The sequence below is a fragment of the Echinops telfairi genome, unplaced genomic scaffold (genome assembly GCF_000313985.2).
Source record: "Echinops telfairi isolate 266 unplaced genomic scaffold, ASM31398v2 ScPeMD7_443;HRSCAF=831, whole genome shotgun sequence".
Lineage (NCBI taxonomy): Eukaryota > Metazoa > Chordata > Mammalia > Afrosoricida > Tenrecidae > Echinops > Echinops telfairi.
Window position 1 is genome coordinate 73,296,960 of NW_022104341.1, and position 22,513 is coordinate 73,319,472.

At 54.0% G+C, this 22,513-nt stretch overlaps 1 protein-coding gene across 1 annotated transcript; it reads right to left on the minus strand.

Annotated features, from left to right (window-relative positions):
• Positions 1-286: 286 nt before the first annotated feature.
• LOC101653425 (dynein light chain Tctex-type 4-like) lies at positions 287-13,466 on the minus strand. The gene is made up of 6 exons (XM_004699649.1): positions 13,355-13,466; positions 6,469-6,544; positions 5,485-5,620; positions 3,062-3,226; positions 1,461-1,535; positions 287-634 (listed from the first exon to the last, which is right to left on the minus strand). Exons 1-6 carry the CDS (start codon positions 13,464-13,466, stop codon positions 287-289), a joined length of 912 nt encoding a protein of 303 aa, XP_004699706.1.
• Positions 13,467-22,513: the final 9,047 nt, after the last annotated feature.

A 22,513-nucleotide genomic window follows, 5' to 3' on the forward strand; every position in this document is an offset into this window, starting at 1 on the left:
AAAGACATAGATAGCTGCCCCTCCAAGTTTCTGATCTGCACAGCCAGCCAGGAACAGCCCGAGGTTGGCATAACCCCAGCCAGGGGCGCAGGACGGCTGCACTGCCTGTGTGTGCGGTCTGGGTGGCCCGAGGCAGGTAAGGAGACGCATCTTCCTCGTTTTCTTTCCATTGCTAGAGCATCACGGAAGCTGCAGGCCTGGCCCAGGAGGGAGCTGCCTCCCCAGGGGGTCTCCACCAGGGGTGGGGGGTGAGTTATTCAGGGACCAGGCCCCCAGTCCCCAGGGCTCATTCCCAGTAGACAGCATGCACCAGTGCCACACAGAAGAGCGTGGGGCTCACGTACTGGGAGGTGGCGAAGCTGTCTGAATGCGGGTCCCACAGGCTCTGGCTGGTGACCGTCACGTCATCCTGCCCCTTGCTGCCAATGCTGACGGCACAGACCAGCTTGTAGCGGGGCGGGGTGACCGTCTTCACCAGGTCCCGGATCTCCGCACTCAGAGATTCTGCCAGGTGGGCGCACTGGGTGGGGTGGTAGGCCACGCCCGCCAGCGTGGAGGGCAGGTGAGCCTGCATCAGCTCCTGAGCCTGGACGCAGGGGAACTTCACCTCTGGCCTGGCCGACCACAGGGGCACCTAGGACAGAGAACACAGAGTGGGGTGTGGAACCTGGTGTGTTGGGCATAGGCTAAGGTACCAGATTTTAACATTGGAAAAGCGGGACACCATCGATAAAACTCATATCCTGGCGAAACAGTCACATGGCAGCCGAAAACCTTATACCCTAACTTGTCATGTGTTCTTTCCAAAAATCGGGATTTTTTAAAAACACTGCCGGGTGCTGGAAAAATTGTTAAAAATTGGGACTGTCCCGCCTAAAGCGGACTGTCTGGTCACCTTAGCATAGGCCCGTGAGCAGATTGGGAACATGGGTGGGAAGTGGAATGCAGCCTTGAGCATCTTAATCCTGTAAAGACCTGTGTGGGATCCAACGTCCCCCCACCCCCACCCCCACCGCAGGAACCCAAGCCGAAGAAGCACAGAGGGGGCAGGGAGTTCATGGCCATGGGGGAGTGCGGTAGTTACGTAATCTGCTGTCAATTTGAGACTTGAGAGTGAAGGGGTGGAGCTTAGCCTTTCAATCAGGTTGCAGCTTGATGACCTCATTTGGAGGTGCTAAGGAGATAAATAGCTCACTGGAGGTGGAGACACACTCACGCTCCCTGTAGGACATCCCTGTTGACACATGGAGCTACGCTGATGGCAGCCAGAGCCTGGGAACTGAAGGAGCTACATGGAGACCCACACCAGCACTAAGATGCTTCCACTGCCACTGGATCCACAAGACTTTCCACTCACTGGCCTGTGATCTTCCTGCACTCAGCATCATTGAATGTGTTGCGTGAGTCACCCACAGCTCACAGCCTCAAGTGGCTTGGGTGGCCATGGGCACCCTGCGTACCTGTTCCTGGATGATGCTCACGGGCCGGGGCCAGTCCAACTGGAGCCGCGACTTTGTTCTGGAGGATGTCCGGTTCTGCAACGGGACAACAGGACAACAAGCCCTGGGGCAAACTGCATGTGTGGACTGTCTGCTGCAAATCAGAGGTGGTCATATTGGGGTTTTCCCCACACCAGACCATGAGCAAGGATCTGGGTGGAGAAGTTTCTATGAGAGGTGGGGGGCCACCCAGTGAAGGAGTGTTCACAGGCAGGTCACCCCTGGAGGCAGCTAGCCCACAGCCAGAGAGGCCTGCTACCCCAGGGCCTGGAGCACAGGACGCCCTTGTCTTACAGAAACTTCCAGAGTGGGCAGGACAGGTGGCATCCAGCATATAAGGTCTCATGCCCTTCAGGGATCAGCAGCTTCCTCCGTGTAAGGCGATTCTTCGCCTTAGAGATCACGTAGCTTGTACAGAAGGTGGCCCTCTCCCGTGAGGCTTGGACCCAGGACTGCGGCCCCTCCTGGCCCAGCACCCCATCCTTGCCTTATCTACACGCTTCACTCAGCTTGCTCACTGCTGCAGGCACACAGAGGCTTGTTGGGTCAAGTGGTCGAGACTGTGGGAAAGTGCTCAGCACAGTGCCCGTCCTCAGTGGACCTTCCTCTGTCCCCTCCAAGCAGCCTGTCCAGCCCCGTGACCACCTTCCAGGAGCAGCCCCTGAGCCTCCAGCAAAACACATCTTTTCCTTCAGGACAATTTTGAGAATATCTCTCCCGACCAAATCCAACTACCACGGAAGCCCATCAGGCCCCCAATGTTCACCAAGCAAAGCACCGGCCCGCAGCTTCACTCCATGCCCCTTGGCAAATGCGCCCGCTCTGCCAGTCTCTGTGCCCGCTCTCTGAGGAGTTGCCTGAGCCTCCTCATGTCTCTTCACTCCTCCTCTGCAGGCTCCCTTGTACCCCGCCCTGCACCCCATCTGCTCTCAGAGCCCTTGTCAGCAGCAGTGGGTGACGATGCCGTCAGCGCCCTCTTTGCTGGGCCTCCGTGTCTTCACCCTCCAGCGTCAGAGCGCCCCAAGGCGAAGGCAGAGCACCGCTCCTTCACATATTCTGCACGTGGTTGTGAGCAGCGCGGGCTCTCTGCCAGCACCTGGAGGACCCTCATTTTGGAGGGGTCCCAGCTTCCCTGGCCGGGCAGTGGGGACAGGTGCTGAGAAGTAGGAACAAGGCTGGCAGCCTGCCGGATACATCCCGTGAGCATGGGGTTCACGCCATTCTTTTGTATGATGATTATTAATCATTTTGTTGGGGAGTTCCTACAAATCTTATCACCATCCATCATTCATCCAAGGATTAAGCACACTTGGACACAGGTTGCCATCAACATTTCAAAAACTTTTTCTTTCTACATGAGTCCTGGGATCAGCTCCTCTTTCCCCCTCCCTCCCCGACCTGCTCCACTCTTTCAGCCCTCTCCGGGCCTCAGTTTCACAGAGGGAGCGAGGAGCACCCTGCAGTCCTTGCAGCCCTGCTGACCCTTACGGGTTGCCCAGGTCCTGGTCTTGGTGCCCTCCCCCCCCACCCCGCCCCTACCCTCCGCCCCTACCCCCACTCACCTTGAGCTCCCTGGTGATCCTGCGTGCCGCGAGGAGGCCCCGGAGGCTGAGCATGGCAGCGTCTGCATCCGGGCTTTCCGAGGCTGCTGCGCGGCTGGCTCCTCTTCTGGATGACGGGGTACCTGACGGCGGAGCACTGTTGCCTTGACTGGGGTGACCAGCGGGCTGAGGGGAGACACAGGTGGGCAGGTTGGAGGCAGGAGTGAGCAGGACTCTCTCAGTCCAGCAGACCCCAAGGGCCTTGGCTCCTCTTTGCTGTCTGCCTCTCCAGGCGTCCAAGGTCCCCCTGCTCAGACGTCCACTTTCCCACCCCCCTTCGAGTGGGCCTGCAGGTGGGTAGAACTAGTACAGTCAGACGTGGGTTCAAATCTCAGCCCTACCACTGAATTGATGGGTGGTGGTGGGCAAATCCCTTAAGCGCTCTAAGTTTCAGCATCCTCATCTGTAAACCAGGGTCATCGTCTTCCTTCTTGACACAGATGCTTTGGGACACCTGCCCTGCACCAGGTGCTGAGATGCAGCGATGAACAAGCTACGGGTCTCCGCCCCTCGTGGTGCAACGGTGGTGGCCGGGACAGTAAGGAGCCCCGGGGTCTCCACCAGCAAGGGCGGCCTGCGGCTGGATTATTCCCTCCCCTCACTGAGCTGTTGGGATTGAATGGGATGATGTCCACAGAGGACCAGGCACTGGGCCTGGAGCTTAGTAGAGGCTCACTAAGTGCTCGTGGGATACACAAAGCAGCGAAGGCCACCTTCACTTCAGGAGCCCTCGAGGGGCCTTGGGTGGCGCAGGGGCTAAAGCACCGGGTTGCTAACCTCCAGCCTGGCAGTTCAGACCCACCGTCTTCTCCCTGAGAGCAAGCTGAGGCTACCTGCTCCAGGAAAGATTTTGCGTGGAGAACCCGGAGCCGGTTCCTCTCTGTCCTGCAGGATCGCCACAGGCTAGAAGGGACTTGGTAGCAGTGGGTGTGGGTTGTCAAGATCCCAGCCTTGGAAACTGTGAGGCAGGTCCTTCTGTCCCGTCGGCTCATTATGGGCTGTAGCTGCCAGGCCACAGACAGCCAACACCGCTGCCACCCTGACCTCGGAGCCACCTGGGTGGCACAAAGAGTGGCACACTCTACCACTAGCTGACATGTTGGTGGTTCGGACCCAACCTGAAGGCATCTTGGGAGGCAGGCCCGGTGGTCTGCACCTGCCCTGACACAGCGTAGAGCTGAGCAGCAGTAGTTCTACTGTGGGTCTCCGAGGGCCTCCCGAGCGAGTCCGCGCCACGACCAACAACCACCCTCACCTGGCCCGGCCACCACAGATTTAATTTCATTTTCGCTCATGCCGAGCTCACAGCATGCCCTGGGCCCGACACAAATCTTAGCTCAGGCCCCTATTGTACCGACGGGACAACGGAGGCCAAGAGGGGAGGGAGGTTACGGAGCGTGCCCACAGCCGCGTGGCCTGGTACACAGCTGGCAGAGCAGGAGCTCGGCAGATGCTTCCTTGTGGGGCGGGGGGTTCGAGGCTTGGTGTCCAGTGCAAGGCAGGGCCCGCTGGGCAGGCTGCCTGGGGGAGCTGCCCTCGGCCCAGGAGCTGGCCAGATGGTGGCTGTGGAGAGGCTGCAGGCGTGAGGACAGGAAGACAGGGTGGGGGTGGGGGGGGACACGGACGGCTTCTGGGAGGTGGGAGGTGGGAGCTGGAGGCAGGGAAGGGCAACTTCTGTCACCTTGAACTTCCTGAGCGTGCCTTGGCTTGTTACAGGCTCCAGCCAGGCCTAAGAAGCAAGACTAATTGGACATCAAAAGGGGAGTGGGGAGGGGCCGGGTGTGCTTTGTGTCTCTCCCCACCCGGGGGCCTCCTGGTTTTCTGCAAACCCTCCTCCTAGACCCCCTCTGGCGGGCCTCCGGGGAGCCCCTGCCTTGTTGCTGGGGAGAATCCTGCGTGTGAATTCCCGGCATGGCCGACCTTGGGCAGTTCTGCTCCCCAGGCTGCAGCCAGGACAAGTGCTCAGTCCTCGGTCACTGCAGGTGCCACTTGAGGGGCTAGTGTGGCCAAGGTGGTGCATCTGCAAACACAGTGCCCTCCCACCAAGCTCCATCCCCTCCCCACCCCCCAGGGCGATCCTAGGCTGAGGGACTGCCCAGCGTTACACAGCAGGGGAGGGGAAGGAGGACCCCCTGGGCGTTTGAGCCCCAACCTGTTGCTCTTTCCACTAAGCCATTGTCAGAGCTAGGACCCTGCCTTGGGGCAGGGGGGAAGCCACTCACATGAGGGCACTCTGCCTGGTCCCCCAGCTCCTGTTCTGGGACCATGGCCTTCCCTGCGGCCCTCTGTTAGGCTGTGATGGGTCAGGCCCCCTTCTCTGTGGGGCTGGAAGAGCCCACAGCTGTTTGACTCCCACAGGGGCGGCTACGCCAGCCCCTTCTCACCTTCTTCCCGTTGGTACAGGAGCCCGGGCCTGTGAAGGTCACACCCTTGTCTGCAGGCTCTCGGGAAACCTCATCTGTGGCCCGTCTAGACTTCCGGGTCGTCATTCCCAGGCCTTGGGAGAACAGGGCCGAATGACTAGAAGAGAAAGAGCAGAGATCAGTCGGGAGAGGAGAGGGAGGAAGGTCCCAGCCCCAGGGAAGTGTGGCTCCTCCAAGTGGCAGGAGCCAGAGAGCCCCCACTGGCCACTCTGCCCCAACCCCTCTGGCCTTCCGCGGTGTCACAGTCAGACCTGCTCCTCCCTCCCCCTGCCTGTCCAGCTTCCTCTCTGCCGGTGGTCCTCTGCCTCCCTGTGTGTATTCCTGTTCCTCCTCACCTCCTCGGTCACGTGCCCCCCCCCCCAACACTGTGCCAACCCCTGGCCTTCAGGTGCCCAACAAGGGAGCGCAACCTGGCACAGCCCTCCACACCAGCCGAGCGAGACCTGCAGGGGGCGGGGTGGTGAGGGCAGTAGGAGTGGGTGTCCCCTGGCCCCCCACGTCCTGGCCTTTGTCCACAGGCACACCCTCAAGGGAAAGTCCCAGGTCCCCAGGGTGCTTGTTAAGAGAAAGACATGGCTCCCTGGGACCCAGCCAGCCACCCCCAGGGGCGGAGCCTCACTGCTCCCGGCCCTCCCCCAGGCCCCTTTGTCCACCCAGGGAGTCCTGGGGGTCTAGCTCCTGGCTAGCCCAATCTTGCCCCCGTACTAGTAACAGGACGGATGCAGATGAGAAACCAGGGGGCCCTGGTACAAGGGTGCATACAGAGTTCCCCCCGGGCATACACACAGACATCGCACATAGCTGGGCACCCCCTGAGCTATATGAGCCCAGAGCCACAACCCCATCTCCTCAGCCACACTCAGAGGTAAGCAGTGTACATGGAGACGCTGGCCTGCACCCCAGACAGATGTGAAATTAGACAGATGTGCACTTAGACCTGTGGACCAAGCCAGGGACAGCCCCTCAGACAGCCCCTTGCGCGTCTGCAGAGAGAGCACTGTGCTCACAGACAGCTGGGCACCTGTTGGGGTAGGTGTGCGCCCACAGACACAGAGGGGCAGACCTGTGCCTGCAGTGATGTGAGCACTCAGCGGTGGGCATTTACACACAGGCACCCACAGTATCTGTTGAGGGGGGGGGTGCTCTGGCAGAGAGATGTGTCTTCACAGCATACCCCCAGGAGGGAGGCAGCCATCCACAGTGGACAGAAAGCATGCACAGAGAGAAGGGCTGTGGGGTCCACAGGCTACACAGAGACGGACACGCGGTGCACAGGCACAGCCAGGGCATGTCCACGCTCAGACTCCTCCACGGGTGTACCCCGTGTCCAAGGCAAACGAAGGGAGACGGGGAGCACATGACCAGCAGGCACAGGACACCCCAGAGAGGGGCAGGCACTCGCAGGTACAGAAACAGGCACCGGGCAGCAGAGCCCTTGGACAGCATCCGCCCCGGTGCATACTCACCACATCCAGGAGAGCCTGTGTGTGCCAGGCTCCGGCTGCTGCCGGCCAAGTCCGCTGTAAGAGGAGAAGGTTTCCAGGCCAGGAGACCCCCCTGGATGTTTGAAATGGTCTTCAGGACTCGGCCCTTGGGAGTCGGCAGGCAGGGCACTGCCAGGCACCCAGGGGCGACTGGTCTTGTGGGCGGCACAGGCACTCCCTAATGACCCTGGCCATTGGTGGGCCTTTGTTCTTTCTCCACACCTCCCCTGGGGTCCGGGAGACAAGCCCCGGGCAGGGGTGCTGATTAGTGGGAGGGGAAGGTAGGCAGCGGGAGGCCCCACCCAGAGGTGACTTCAAGGAGAGGTAGGTCTGTGTAGCATGTGGAAAACAGTGGAAGGGAAATGTGGGTCAGCACGTGTGACAGGCCCCAACCGGCCGCTTCAGAAACCAGCAGGGCTTCACGGGATCAACTAGAGGGAACTACACCCCTTACCACCTACCCACCCATGTCTTCCCAACAGCCCAGCAGAATAGCAACCATTCTCTGTGCTTCCCAGATGAGGGGACGGGCCTGGGGAGATGCCGTGGCTTGCCAGAGTTCCCACAGCCCGAGTGCCCGAGCTGGGATTTGAGCCCAGAGGTAGTCTTGGTCCCAGAGTCCTGTGCTGACCACCACCCTGACTGCACTTCTGCCCCTGTGGACAGGGTGGGAAGCACAGGCGTTGCGCTCCAATGATCCTGGGTTCTAGTTGGCAAGGACACTTCCGGCCAGGGTGTCCTGAGCAGTTCAGTGCCTGAGTGACCACTGGTGAGGCCCCCTGTGCCAAGCACGAGGATGAAAGCCAAGAAGACCAACCCCCCGCCTGCGTGGAGGGCACGCACAGAGGGGGCACTCGCCCTGCTTGAGAGTCGGGAGGCCGGGACCCCTTCCTGGAAGAGGCTGTGAAGGCCGAGTAAGAGCCCATCCTGGGAAGATGGGCGGACCGTCCAGGCTGAGGGCCCAGTGTGAGAGCTCTGATGTGTTAGTCCGGGATTAGAGAAACAAATTCATAGGTATATATGTGTATAGGAAAGAGTTTTATATAAAGAGTAATTGCCAGTCCAGATCAAGTCTGTAAGTCCGATATTAGCCCCTATGTCTGGTGCTAGTCCATGAATTCTCCAGACTCACGCAGCACATGCAATGACGTCAAATGCAGGAAGATCACAGGCCAGTGGGTGGAAAATCTTGTGGATCCAGTGGCGGTAGAAGCATCTCAGCACTGGCGTGGGTCTACACGTGGCTCCTCTGGCTCCAGGGCGCTGGCTCCATCAGCATGACTTCATGTGTCATGTCAGCAGGAAGATGAAGCAGAGAAGGTGTGTCCTACCTCCAGAGAGGAAGACTGGAGTTCCCAGAATCCTCAGGAGAAGGCCATGTCCACACCGAAGCCTCATTGGCTGTGACCTGATTGACAGGCTAGACTCCACCCCTTTGCTCACCTTGACGGGAGATTTTGTAACTGCCAGAGCTGAGAAGGGCCGTGTGGGCACCATGTGGAGCTCACCCAGTGGAGAGGAGGGTCCGTCCTGAGGTTGCTGGGGCCGTGGTATGGTCCGATGAGTGCTTCAGAGAGAGGGGAGTAGAGAGTGTTTGGGGGTAGGTGGGGAGCAGGCAAGAGCAGAGGAGGCTACTGTGGCAAGGCAGGATCGCTGCTGTCATTGTTAGGTGACCTTGAGCGTCCCCTGGCTCATAGCTACCCGACATAGGAAAGAATAAAACGTTACCGGTCCTGTGTCGTCCTGCCACCTGTTCTCAGGTGAAGCTCATCACTGCAGCCCCGGTGCCAGTCGTCTAGTGGAGGGGCTGTGTTAGACAGGGTTCTCTAGAGAGATAAAACCAAATTGCTGATAATTTAATATATTTATTTATAAAGATAATTAGATATATAACAAGAAATGAACTGTTAAATCATATACAGATAAATGTATAATACAAGAAAGAAACAGTTAAATTATAAAGCACTACAAATGGCTCAATTCAACTCACTCCCATGAGAGACTTGTGAGAGACTAGCAGTCCTTCAAGTCCTGTCTGCTGCCAGATCTTCCTCTATTTATAGAGAGAGCTAGGCTATGTCGGCACAGCAGCCAATCAGAAGGCAGGTCACCAACTGCCAGCCAGGTCACCAACTGCCAGTCCCCAGCTCCAGAGATGTCTTAAAGGGACCTCAACTTACAGCGACACAGTCCACAGGCTAGGCGTCTCACAGGCAGTGTAGCCTTTAAATTGAGACACAGGACAAGCAAGGCAGCCACACACTGGTCCGATGATCAAAGAGCGAGAGACAAGAAAGGCGAGGCTCACCAAGCCATTTATCTCTCTGCCCTTCAGTTAATCCCACTTGTGTTTATCGGCCAGGCTGGCACAATAAACTATCTCAATTGGAGGGGCGTTCTCTTTTCTGCTGCCCCTCTACTTCACCAAGCATAATGCCCTTCTCCAGGGGCTGATCCCTTCTGACATGTCCTACCTATTTGAGAAGGTGTGTTGCCACCATAAGGAAGATTCTCCTGTACTATTTCCAGGACAGATTTGCTTGTTCTTTCGGCAGCCCCTGATACTTTCAGTATTCCTCGCCAGCACCATCATACACATGTATCAATTCTTCTGTCTGCCTTCAGTGTCCAGCTTTCACACGTGTGGGAGGCCATGGAAAAGACCCTGGCTTGGGCGCACCTTAGACCTCAAAGTAACAGCTTTGCTTTTCAACACTCTAAAGAGGTTTTGTGCAGTCGATAAACACAATGAAACGAGTCATTCGATCTCTTGACTGCTGCTCCCATGAGCACTGCTTGTGGAACCAAGCGAGATGAAATCCTTGATAACTTCAACCTTTTCTCCTTTTATCATGATGTTGCCTATTGGTCCAGTTGTGAAGAATTTGGTTTTCTTTACATTGAGTTGTAATCCACACTGAAGGCGTCAGTCCTTGATCCTCATCAGCAAGGGCTTCGAGTCCTCCTCACTGTCAGCTAGCAGGGTCGTATCACCTGCATATGGAAGGCTGCTACCAAGCCTTCCTCCAGTCCTGGTGCCCCATTCTCCGTCCCATAGCCAGCTTCTCTGGTGATTTGCTCAGCATACAGATTAAATAAGTAGGGTGAGAGGATACCACTCACTCCTTTCCTGATCTTACACTATGCAGTATTCCCTTGTTCTATTCACACAAGTGTCTTCTGATCCATGAACAAGTTCCACATGAGCACAATGAAGTGTTCTGGAATTCCCATTCTTCTCAGCATTATCCGTAGTTTGTTATGATCCACACAGTCACGTGCGTTTACATAGTCAATGAAACACTAGTAAACATCTTCCTGGTATTCTTTGCTTTCATCCAAGATACATCTGACTCAGCAAGGATATCCCTGATTCCACGTCCTCTTCTGAATCCAGACTGAATATCTGGCAGCTCCTGTCAATGTTCTGGGGCAACTATTGCTGGATGATCCTTAGCAAATGTTACTTACATGCGTGTGATAGGTAGGCTTGTTGTGCCAACCTGGCCAATAGGAACATGCGGGATTAACGAGGTCACAGTTTGATTGGAGGGCAAAGAGATAAATGGCTCAGCAAGCCCCGCCTTCTCGCTCTCTGGGGATCAGACCAGCATGCTGCTGCGTTAGCTAGTTCTCTGCCCCAACTCGTGAGCTACCTGTGGGTCAGCCAACCCGTGGATCCTGTCACTAAAGCTTGAGGTTCCCTGGAGACCTGCTTCACCACACTGCTGGTGTGTACATCGCTTGAGCTTGCTTGAGCTCAATATCCCATCAGGGCCTGCTTCACTAAACTCCCGAGCTGCTGACTGTTGGTGACCTGCCCTGCTGTGTGCTGCCTGTGGCCTGGCTGCCTGCCTTAGCCTACAGAAGACTCAGCTGTCTGCTTCCTTGACCTTGGACCCGGCAGCCCTCCTGAGTTGAAGGACTTCCAGTATAGTAACAGCTCCACAGAAGTGAGTTGAACTGAGCCCTCAGTACTGCTGTGTGGACTAATGAGCTGTTATAGTCCTGTGTGCTGTATAAACCTATCGTATATATGTGTGTGCGTCCTGGTTTTGTTTCTCTAGACGGCCCTGTCTAACACACTGTGAGGACAATGATCTTGTTCCGCAAGTTGTGCATTCTGTTGGGTCACCTGCCTTTGGAAGGGGTACGAAGATGGGCCTCTTCCAGTCAGCTAGCCACATGGCTGCCTTCCTATTGCCCGAGATCAGCAGAGGACACAGCCTTGCTTGGCAAAAGCAGAGAGGATTTGAAGCACTTGATGAAGGTCAAAGACAATATATATTCTTCCTCCATGTAAACCAATCAAAAATCCTCACAAGAGGACCAGTCGGCGACACCGTGATGCACGGAGAAAAGACTGACGTATCGAGGGCTTCATTGCATTCGCACCACCAAGCCCGCCCACGGAAGCAGCGGCCAAGAAAGCAGAGGACACACCGCCTCGGGCAGAGCATCTGCACGCGATCTCTTTCACGTGTTAAAGAACAAAGAGCCCAACGGGGGACGAAGGTGCTCCTGACCCAAGCGTGGAATTTTCGGTGGAATGTATTTTGATTCCGTTTCCGTGGCCGTTCTGCAGTCCCTCCTATGAACGGGAAAGGCAGCGATGAGGAGAGAAGACGAAGCATAACGGGTGCGTGTGAGTGACAGTGTTGGCAACGACGGTGGACAATGCCACGGCGTACTGGAAGGACAACCACATCTGTCCTGAGAACGTCCAGCCAGAAAGCGCTTTAGAAGCAAAGATGGAGAGACTTCTTCTCGCGTCGTTGGGACGCGTTACTGGGGACCAGTCCCTGGAAAAGAACATCATGCTTGGCAAAGCGGGGGTCAGCGAGAAAGAGGAGGGGCCTTCGCGAGCTGGACTGGCACAGTGGCTGCAGCAACGGACCCCAAACATGCCAACAACCGTGAGGATGGTTCGGGACTGGCAGGATTTGGTTCTGTTGCTGGTGGCTGCTAGTCGGAATCGAACCGATGGCACCTACCAATAACAACAAGCCGAGACCGTGACGGGGAAGGCAGCGATGTGCCACGTCTCCCCCAGTCACACCCAAGCCTGGCAGGGTCTCTGCAGAGAGAAGGCGCTAAGGAAAACGCGCAGGGCTGACCGGAACCACATCAAAACAGCCCCAGGGCAACGGAAGAGCCGTTCTTCTTTGTTGGCCGCAGAGCGGCGTTCCTGCAGCTGCAGTTCCTAGCACTGGGCCTGGCACGCCAGCCCACGGACACCAGGTACATGCTGACCCGTGGCAGCCCTCTGCTGGGTTTCTAAGACTGTACATCATTACAGGAGCAGACAGCCTCGTCTTTTTCCCAAGGAGCAGCTGGTGGGTCTAAACTACCGACCTGGCTGTTAGCAGCTCAGCGCTCAAGAGAGTCTGCCACCAGCGCACGCAGCGATGTCCCCGTGGGTCCGTGGAGGAGTGGGCATTTCATATTCCTGGCCAGACCCATCATTGCAGGAAAATCCCCAAAAAACAAATCCCTTGCCATCCAGTTGACGCTAACTCGTGGCCACCCCGCATGTCCGAGTGGAACAGTGTCCAAACGGAACAGTGTCCAAGCGGGAGATCAACGGCCGTGATTGCCGGAAGGACGTGGCTAAGTCCGGCTTTTGAGATGTGCTGGATGCATTTTGTCTGCCAGCCTTGCAGCCAGCAACCGAGTTCTGAGCCATTCTCACGGCCGGGCTCCGATTAGGAGCTGCGAACCACAGCTTTCTAATTCTGCTCTCCCAATTGCATTCTTCCACAGACGGGAATTCTGCCTCGTCAACTGTCCAGCCCCACCATCCTCTTGTCCTCTGGCCCAGGTCCTCAGGTCTCAGGGACACGCGCCCTGCATGCAGCACTCCTCAGCGCCTCCTTTTGGCTCTCCCATGGGCGAGGGACGAGACAGTCTAACAAGGACCTACTGTGTGCTTTAGTACAGGTTCCCACAGTTGATCCTCACAGCAACCTTAAGACTGACAGATGAGAGGACAGAGGCCCCAAGGGGTTAGGTGACTTGTTCAAGGTAGCCAGGCAAGTTAGACTAAACTGGGATTGAACCCAGAACTCTGCCTCCAGAATTGTGCCCTTTCTCCACCACATTTCCTCCCAGGCTCTGGCCACCTCCCTTCCCAACCGCAAGTCCAGTGCAGATCTCAGAATGTGTCAACCCAGTGACATTGGATGCGTCACCTTAGGGTGGGTGGAGGAAGCACCTGGGGATCAGTTTACTAATTCGAGGGACGATGAATTATTCACACCGCCATTAACTTAGAGGCCCTATCGGTCTCACCTCCCTTCCCCTGCTCCAGACCCCCGGATCCTGGGGCCTCTGGTCTCCCCACTTACTTGAGCTCTGCAGGCCTGTGGGGGCCCCTGGCGAGAAGATGCTGGCAGAGCTGGGGTCCTGTTTGCTGCTGGCAGCAGCACTGCTGGGCCCAGGGCCCAGGGTTCGAGCCATGAAAGGTAGGAGCCCTCCGCGGGGGACGGTCCAGGACGGAGAGGTGGGAGGGAGGCTGGGCAGACCATCTGGGGCTCGGGAGACTTCAGCGTGGGAGCCAGAGGCTAGAGGGTCTTTAAGGGCATTTGACGGAGATGAGGATACCTCTGTTTCTGAAATGGGGCAAAGGAAATACTCCTTTGGGTGCTGATTTACTCTAGGGCTTTGCATGCATGTCATCTTCACAAGGAACTTCGCAATGCCGATTTTACAAATGAGGAAGCTAAAGATGAGAGAGGCAAACGAACTTAAAAACCAAGCTCCTTGCTACCCAGCCAGAGTTGAAGTATCCCGGTAGGTTTCCAAGGCTGTGAATCTTCACGGGTGCAGACAGCCTCATCATTCACCGGCAGAGCAGCTGGTGGGCTCAAACTGGTGACCTTGCAGCCCACCACACCACCAAGGCCACAGAAGTTGTATTGCTGGCAGCACAGACATATCCCAGCTAAGGGATGGCACGTGCCCTGGGAACAACGGAGTGGGGCCACCCCTGAGACGTTTCTATTCTCCAGGGCAGTTTCCACGAACAGCTGTGAGAGATGGTTCAGCAAGTTAAAAGTAATACTTCCAAATTTAAGCGCCTTCCTGGGTCAAGACCTGCTGTAAGAGCTTTCCCTCTGCCCAAAGAGCTTCTCTGTGCGGCGTGCTCTTGAGTTACTTTAGCAGGCAGGGGCCCGTCGTCGGATGGGTCTGGTGGGCAGAGAAGCGTATTTCTTGCTGTCTAGGGTCTGTGCGTGGACATCTGTCTTACTGTGGTTATCTGCCATGAGCCGGAGAGGCTTGGATAAACAGGAGACCAGCCCAGGGCACTTCCGTCCCCACTCCCTGTACTTCCAGAGGACCCCACGTTCTCTCTCTGGGGTCTCAGGCTGACAGGCCGCCCTTGCCCCCTTGGTCTTTGCTCCACCCCGCCAGTATGTTGCTCTCTCACAGTGGGCTGACCACCCGTGGGCCAGGTGGTGGGGCTGGCCAGTGGGCGGGAGCACAGGTGAACCCTGATGGTCACAGCCCAGGCCGAGTCCATGCTGTGCATGCCAGGGGAGCGGGTCGGTCTGGAGACTCCTCTCCCACAGGCTCGGGCTCGGGCGGTGCCTCTGCCGGGAGGGCCGGGACTGAGGAAACCCAAAGCCCAAACCCACAGCATCAAGTCCATTCTGACTCATGGCAGCCCCGAGGAGGCTTCTGAGACTGAGAGTCTGTACAAGAGCAGACAGACAGCCTCGTCTTCGTCCCATAGACTGGCTGGTGGATTTGAATCACCCACCTTGAGGTCATCAGGTCAGCGCTTCCCCACCAGCACCACCATGGCTGCAAAGGCAAAAGGCTTTTTGCCCAGTGGTTCTCAATCTTCCTCATGCCGCGACCCTTTCATACAGTTCCTCATGTTGTGGTGACTCCCCAACCATAAAATTATTGTCCGACCCCCAAAGGGGTCGCGACCCACAGATTGAGAACCACTGTCCAAGACCGTCTCACCAGTGAAAGTCAGGAGGGGCAGTGGTCACTTTAGGGCCCGTCCAGTAAAGGACCCACGCGTGTTTCTGCGCACATGGCGCTGTAAAACTGGCCAAAAGATGGACGTTAGGTGTTTGGACGGAGTGGGATTCCAGTGTTTGCCAGCGGCCCCATTTGCTGTGGACATGCCTCTGGCTGCAAAGAGTAGACTCTTACCTTGGGAACCAACTGACCCCGACCCCACAGTGTGCAGTAAAACTGCTCCCTTAGGGCTTCTGGAGCTGTAAGTTGTTGCAGGGGTAGACCACCTCATCTTTTCCCCAAGGAGAGGCTGGTGGGTTAGAACTCCTGACCTTGTGATTCAGTGCCCAACACAGAACCCACTACACCACCAGGGCTCCTTGGTCCCCAGGGCCAGCAGATGAAACCGCAGTTTTGGGGTGCAGCATTCAGTGGGCTTCACAATGTGCGCCTCAGGCAGCCTGCGCGCTGAGGCTGCTGCCCGGGAAGCTGTCCGTCCCAGGTGGAAGGTGGAACCAACGAGCTCATCCTTCAAGGCTCAGGTCAAGTACCACCTCCTCCAAGAGTCCTTCCACACCATAACCCTGGCAGGCTCCCTTCTGAGTGCCAGCCCCTCTGCCCATGCAGGCTTTTGATGGCCAAGGCTGGGGAAAGGGGGAGGAGACGAGATCAGCATTGGACAGACCGTCCCCTCTGTCCTTCTGCCATGAAGACACCATCTCTGTCCCAGGGCTAGGCGGGGAGCCAGCAGCTTGCCAGGATGTCTGTCTGCTCAGCCTTCAGCGCTCACAGCAACCCTGTGAGGGAGGCAGGGGCCATTATACCCATTCCAGAGATGCCTTACTGAGGCCCAGGGAGGCTTTGAGGTATTGTTCTCTCCCAAGCATGGTGTCCTGCTCCTTCCCCCAAAATGTGCCCCAACCAACCACACTCCCTCATTCTTCCTCCAGGAAGCTTGTCCTTCCTCAGGAGCCCCTGCCCTGGCAAGAGTGGCCTCCCTCTCTCTGGGCCTCCAGTCCCCACGTGGCCTTTCCTCCTGCCCGATCCCACTGCATGGCTTGGCCTCCTCGGTCCTACTCTTTCCCCACCTCCCGGCTCTCAGCTCTCCAGGTCAGGAGGCCCATTCAGCCCAGGCCAGGCCCAGGGATCGCTTGAAATGTATTCCTCAAGACTCATTTGGTTGCAAATGACAGACACCCAGCCAGGCGGAGTTGAAGGGATAAGTGGGATGCCAGGCTCTGTAGCCAGGAAGGCAGGCCTCAGGGGAGCCTGCAGCCAGGGCACCGAGTCCAGAGCGTGGTCTGCTGTCTGGCTTTCTCCCAGCCTGGGGCGAGAGGAGCCTGTTCCCCTCCAGGCATTCCAGAGAGAACTCTGGCCTGGCCCGAAGCACATGCCCGCCTCAGGCGCCAGGCACTGTGGTAGTGGTCGAGGGCCCCAGGACCAAGAAAATCCCCTGCCCCAGAGGGAGGCTTACCACCTAGAGGCAGAGCAAGGGAGCAGTGCTAAAACGGGGGGCGTTTTGTTGTAAAAGAAGAGGGGCCGAGGAAACCGAAGCAATGGCCACCCGCAACTGCAAGTGCTTTCCCTTTCCAGGCCTCAAGTTCTCATCTGCAAAACAGGGGCCAATGACTCCCAGTCTGCTATTTGGGGGACAGTTGTGAGGATGGTATGCTGTCGTTGTTAGGGGCCATCAAGTTAGTTCTGACTCACAGCGACCCTCTGTGCAAGAGAAGGAACCCCCCCACTCCCGCCCCCCCCTGCCCACCGGCACCCCAGGTCCTGCGCCAGCCCCGCAATTGTTCTTAGATTTGAGCAGCCACCGTGTCAGTCCGTGTCATGGAAGGTCTTATTCTCTTTCGCTGCCCCTCTACCAGTACGATGTCCTTCTCCAGGGACTGGTCTCTCCTGACAACGCGTCCAAAGTATTGGAGACGAAAAGTCTCGCCATCCTTGCGTCCAAGGGGCATCCTGGCTGTACTTCTTCCAAGACGGATCCAGTTCTTCTTTTGACAGTCCACGGTACTTTTGATGTTCTTCACCAACACCATCGTTCAAATGCACCGGCTTTCCTGCGGCCTTCCTTAGTCAATGCCCGACTTTCACCTGCACATAAGGTGATTGAAAGTATAAGATCGTGCATTTAAAGACTATACCCTGAACCTGGCAGTGCTGATGGTTAGGCACAGGGCGGCTGTCTGAAAGCGGGCAGGGTCAAGGTTGCTCCACAGGAGAAAGAGCAGGCTGTCTGTCTGCTCCTGTAAAGATCTCCAGCCTCAGAACCCCGGCGGGGGTTGCTGTAAGTCAGGATCGACCAAATGGCAGTGGATTTGAGTCCTGCTTTGTCAGATACTGTTCTACAACAGAGCCAAACAGACGTAAGTCCTTGCCCTGATGGAACTTACATTTAGCCGAGGAGCAACTGGCAAGGGCGAAAATGAATAAAGAAGATAAGCAGCATGTCACATGGTGGTGAGTGCTATGGAGAAACACCGGAAGAGGAGGAGAGGGCCTTGGGAGAAGCCTCCTGGGGGTGACTGTGCCTTGTGCTGGGGCTGCCCGAGCCGTGGTGGCTCCAAGAACAGAGATGTATTGCCGCGCAGTCTGGAGGCCAGGATTTCAAGTCTTCCACGCCCCTCCAAAGTCTCTGGAGGACGATCCTTGCTGGTCCCTTCCAGCTTCTGGTCGCCCCCAGCGCTCTTGGTTTGCAGGTGCATCTTACCCTGTCTGCCCTCAGTCTGTGCCTCCGTGAGGGGTCACCCCTCAGATGGGTTTAGGATCCACCCTGCTGCAATATGGCCTTACGTTAACTGCCAACAGTCTCAGTGACTCTAGCTCCCAGCAGAGCCCTTTCATGGGAACCAGGCGTGAGGATTTCAATAGACCTTTGGGGGACACAGGCCAGCCCATTACAGTAACCAAGAATATGCTAGCTTAAAAAAGACTTTTGGTTATGAAGAATTTGAAATCCACACAGCGTAGAGGAAAATGGTCTGATGAATCTCCATGATCGACCTCCTGTCTTTCTTGTTCCTCCTGTCGCGTCCGAAGAAATTGAAAACCAATCTCTAGATCACATGGCACCTCAGGATAGATCTCTAACCGAAAATGATGTCTATATATGAGTATGTGTGTATTTGTATAGACACATACATATATATGTGTATATATGTGTATATATATGTATATATTGGAGACTTCTAAAAGATTATGGGAAAATGGAATTTAAAGATACTGGAATCTTTGCATGAACTTTTTGAATCCTCTCTTAAACACATGCATACATGAAGGGGCTTTAAAAGTTGGTGGAAAAAATTGCATTATCTTTTATTTCTACTTTGCCAGGACAGTTTTGAAGCCCCTTCATCTCTGTGTGTGTGTGTAGATAGATCAGTAGATAGACAGACATAAAGATAGCTTAAAAAATAAATTTAAAAAAAAGATAGCTTAAAAAGTATTGCTACAAAACCGTAGAAACCTATATTTAGCAAAAATATCGACATGCCCAGCTATTGTTTCTTTTGCCCCAGCAGCTTTGTTGTCTATAATTCACATATCATACAGTTCACTAGTCCAGTCACAGCAAGAGGCGTTGCACACCATCACCACCATCGGTTTTAGAACAGTTTCTTCAGTCTTGTGCTCACTGTTACTGCCTTCCCACTCCCCCACCGCCCCTGCCATCCTCCTCAGGAAGCCTTCTCCAGCTACTGCCTCTATAGATTGACCGATGATGGATTTCAGACAGAAAAACATTAAAAAACAAACAAACAAAACCCAACGCAAATAAGAAAGCAACACAGACAAAAACCTGAATTGAAAAGAAAGCAGAGCATATTAAAAAGTAGAACTTATTAAATGGGTCCTAGGGGAGATCAAATGATAGAGTGCTAGATTTTAACCTAATTATATCTGCAACAAACTACTTTTTTTCTTTTTTTTAAACAAACTACTTTCTAATGCATTCTGCACGGTAGAAGTTGTTGTTTCTTGACACTTCCTCCATCTAGACCAGCGGTTCTTAACCTGTGGGTCGCAACCCCTTTGGGGGTCGAACGACCCTTTCCCAGGGGTCACTCGATTCATAACAGTAGCAAAATGACAGTGATGAAGTAGCAACGAAAATAATTTTAAAGCTGGGGTGGGTCACCACCACCTGAGGAACTGTATTTAAAGGTTGGCGGCGTTAGGAAGGTTGAGAACCACTGAGCTAGATCGATACACTTCTGAAGGCAGTATTGCCATCTTTCTGGTGGCATCGTGGGTTATATGTTGGGCCGTGTGTTAGACAGCGTTCTCTAGAGAGATTGCTAATAAGACCAGATTGCTAATAAGTATATATATATTTATACAGATAGATATATAACACAAGAAATAAACAGTTAAATTATAAAGCAGTGCAAATGGCTCAGTGCAACTCACTCCCATGAGACAGTTGTGAGACACTGGCAGTCTTCAAGTTTTGAGGGCCGCCCAGGTAGTCCTCTGTAGAGCAATTCAGGTTATCTGGGCACAGGCAGCAAACAGCAAGGCAGGTCACCAACAGTCAGTCAGATGACAGGGTCCGACAGTCCCCAGCTCAAGAGATGTAAATTCCAATTGTGTGGCAAAGCAGGTCTTGAAGGAACCTCAAATTACAGCGACACAGTCCACGGGTTAGGTGTCCCACAGGTAGTGTAGCTTGCAAATTGAGGCACAGAACAAGCAAGGCAGCCGCACACTGGTCCAATGATCAAAGAGCAAGAGACAAGAAAGGTGAGGCTCGCCGAGCCATTTATCTCTCCGCCCCTCAATTAATTCCACATGTGTTTATCGGCCAGGTTGGCACAATAAACTAACTACCTCAGGCTGCTAACCTCCAGGTCAGCAGTTCAAAACCATCAGCCATTGTGAGGAAGAAAGATGAGCTTTTTTGTCCCCATAAAGATTGACAGTCTCAGCAACACACAGTGACAGTTCTTCTCTGTCTTTGGGGTTGGAATCCACTCAATGGCGGTGAGAGTCTTTCCCCTGATGATTCTGCACATCAATTTACAACCACCTCAAATGGTTCAAACCAACAGTCTTGACATTCTCAAGGGACTCACATTGCATTTCTCGTCAGTGGTCTTTGACAAGTAGATCTACTCCATCGACAGGGATTCGATGGAATAAGGTTTCTCAACAAAATCCTTATAGGATGCTCTTACTAGCCTCAATGAGTGAGCAAGTACATTAAACATTTTTTAAAGATCTATTATTAATTGGAATTTAATACATATATCACATCATTCCCTAATTCAATCACATTTGGCAGAATTGTACAATTGCTACCTCAATAAGTTTCCAAACACGTTTCTCTACATGGACACCTTGACCTCGTCTCCTCTTCACCCTCCCCCACCACTGCTGTACCCCCTCCCCCTGAAACCCTTATTCTACTTGTCGTCTCTGTAGGTTCATCGATGCTGGAGACCAGATCAGGTCCAGCATGCATCATAGGGGGATCTGCTGACGAAACTCTAACTATTCAAGTCAGGTTTATGCCTCTAATCTACACTCATCTCTCTAATGCCCTCTGTTTAGGAACCACTCTCCTCCTACCCCTCCGTAGTGGATGGCGGGAGCTCACCAGAGGTGTATGTCCTGTTTCTTATAATTGTGATGGAAAAAAACCACATATCTCAGCACCATTTTCCTGGCCTTTTCCTCCCCAATGCAGTTTTCCATTTTTCTTGAAATTTCTTCCTAAAGAAGAATTTCTTTGCTTAAAATTATAATCTCCTATGATTATCTTGTATCCTTCACCAAGATCTATGAAGACTCCACTTTGGCTTTTCAGAAACCATAACCTTCTCATCCAACCTCTGCACCATGAGTTTGGCCCACGGAATCTACTGTATGGATTGGACATGTTTTAAAAGGCAGCCTAAGGAGATGAAGACCACGTGTCTGCAGCCATCTGATGAACACAGAGGCATGCTTAAACACATTTTGCCTGTAGCAAACCCAGGCAGGTATGAACGGGAACCCTACCAGCAAATTTTTTACTAACTCTTGAATATATGTCCATTGCCAATTGGCCCAATTCTGCCCCACAGTGACCCCGTAGGCTAGACTAGAACGGCCCACAGGGTTTCACAGGCTGCAATCTTTACAATAACATAGTTCGAATGCATCAATTCTTCTTGGCCTACCTTATTCAATGCCCAACGTTCACATCCATATACTAAAAGCAGAACTCACCCCCATCCAGTCAGTTCTGACCCCTGAAAATACCATGCCCGGGTCAGGCACCCTTAGACCTCCAAGTAGCACCCTTGCTTTATGACACTTGAAAAGAGGGCTTGTGCCGCACGCACGCAGATTTACCCAACCCAGGGCGTCTTTGATCTCTTGACCGTTGCTTCCATGAGCACTGATTGTGGATCCAAGCAAGATGAAATCCTTGACAACTCCAGTCTTTTCTCTTTTATCATGTTTATTAACGATTGGTTCAGTTGTGAGGATGTTGGTCTTCTTTCCACCGAGTTGTGATCCACATGGAAGGCTACAATCCCCGATCTTCATCAGCAAGTGCCTCAAGTCCTCTCCCTTTCAGCAAGCAAAGCTGTGTCATCTGCAAATTGCAGGTTGTTAATAAACCTTCCTCCAATCCTGATGCCACCGTTTCCTTCATGCAATCCAGCTCCTCTGATGACTGGCTCATCATACAGAGTGAATAAGTATGGTGAGAAGATGCGACCCTGATGGAGGCACAGCTTTCCTGATTTTAAACCATATTTCCTTTTTGTTTGCACAACTGCCCCAATCCATGTACAGGTGGTGCACGAGCACAAGGAAGTGTTCGGGAATTCCCATTCTTCTCAAGGTTGTCCATAGTTGATTATCCAGAGTCAAATGCACGTGCACAGTCAATGAAACACAAGCAAATATCTTTCTGGCATTCTCTGCTTTGGGCCAAGATCCATCTGACATCATTGGTTCCACAGCTTCTTCGGAATCTGGCCTGAACCTCTGGGAGCTCCTTGCCAATGTGCCGCAGCAGCTGTTGTTGAATAATCTTCAGCAAAATTTTGCCTGCAAGGGATATCAACTATATTGTGCTATAGTTTGAGCATTCTGTTGGGTCACCTTTCTTTGGAATGGGTACAAATGTAGATCTCTTCCAATCAGCTGGCCAAGTAGCTGTCTCCCAAATTCCTTGGCATAGACTAGTGAGTGCTTCCAGCACTTCATCAGCTTATTGAAACATTTCAATGGATAATCCATCAATTCCTGGAGCCTTGGTTTTGTTGTTGTTGTTGTTGTTCGGTTTTTGACTAATGCCTTCAGTGCCGCTTGGATTTCTTCCTTAAGTATCATTGGTTCTTGCTCATATGCTACCTCCTGAGATGGTTGTTGAATGTTGACTAAATCCTTGTAGTACAATGACTCTATGTGTACGTTCCATCTTCTTCTCATACTTGCCAAATCATTCAGTATTTTGCCCACAGAATCTTTCAATATTGCAACTGGAAGCTTGATTTTATGTTTTCTTGTGTTCTTTCAGGTTA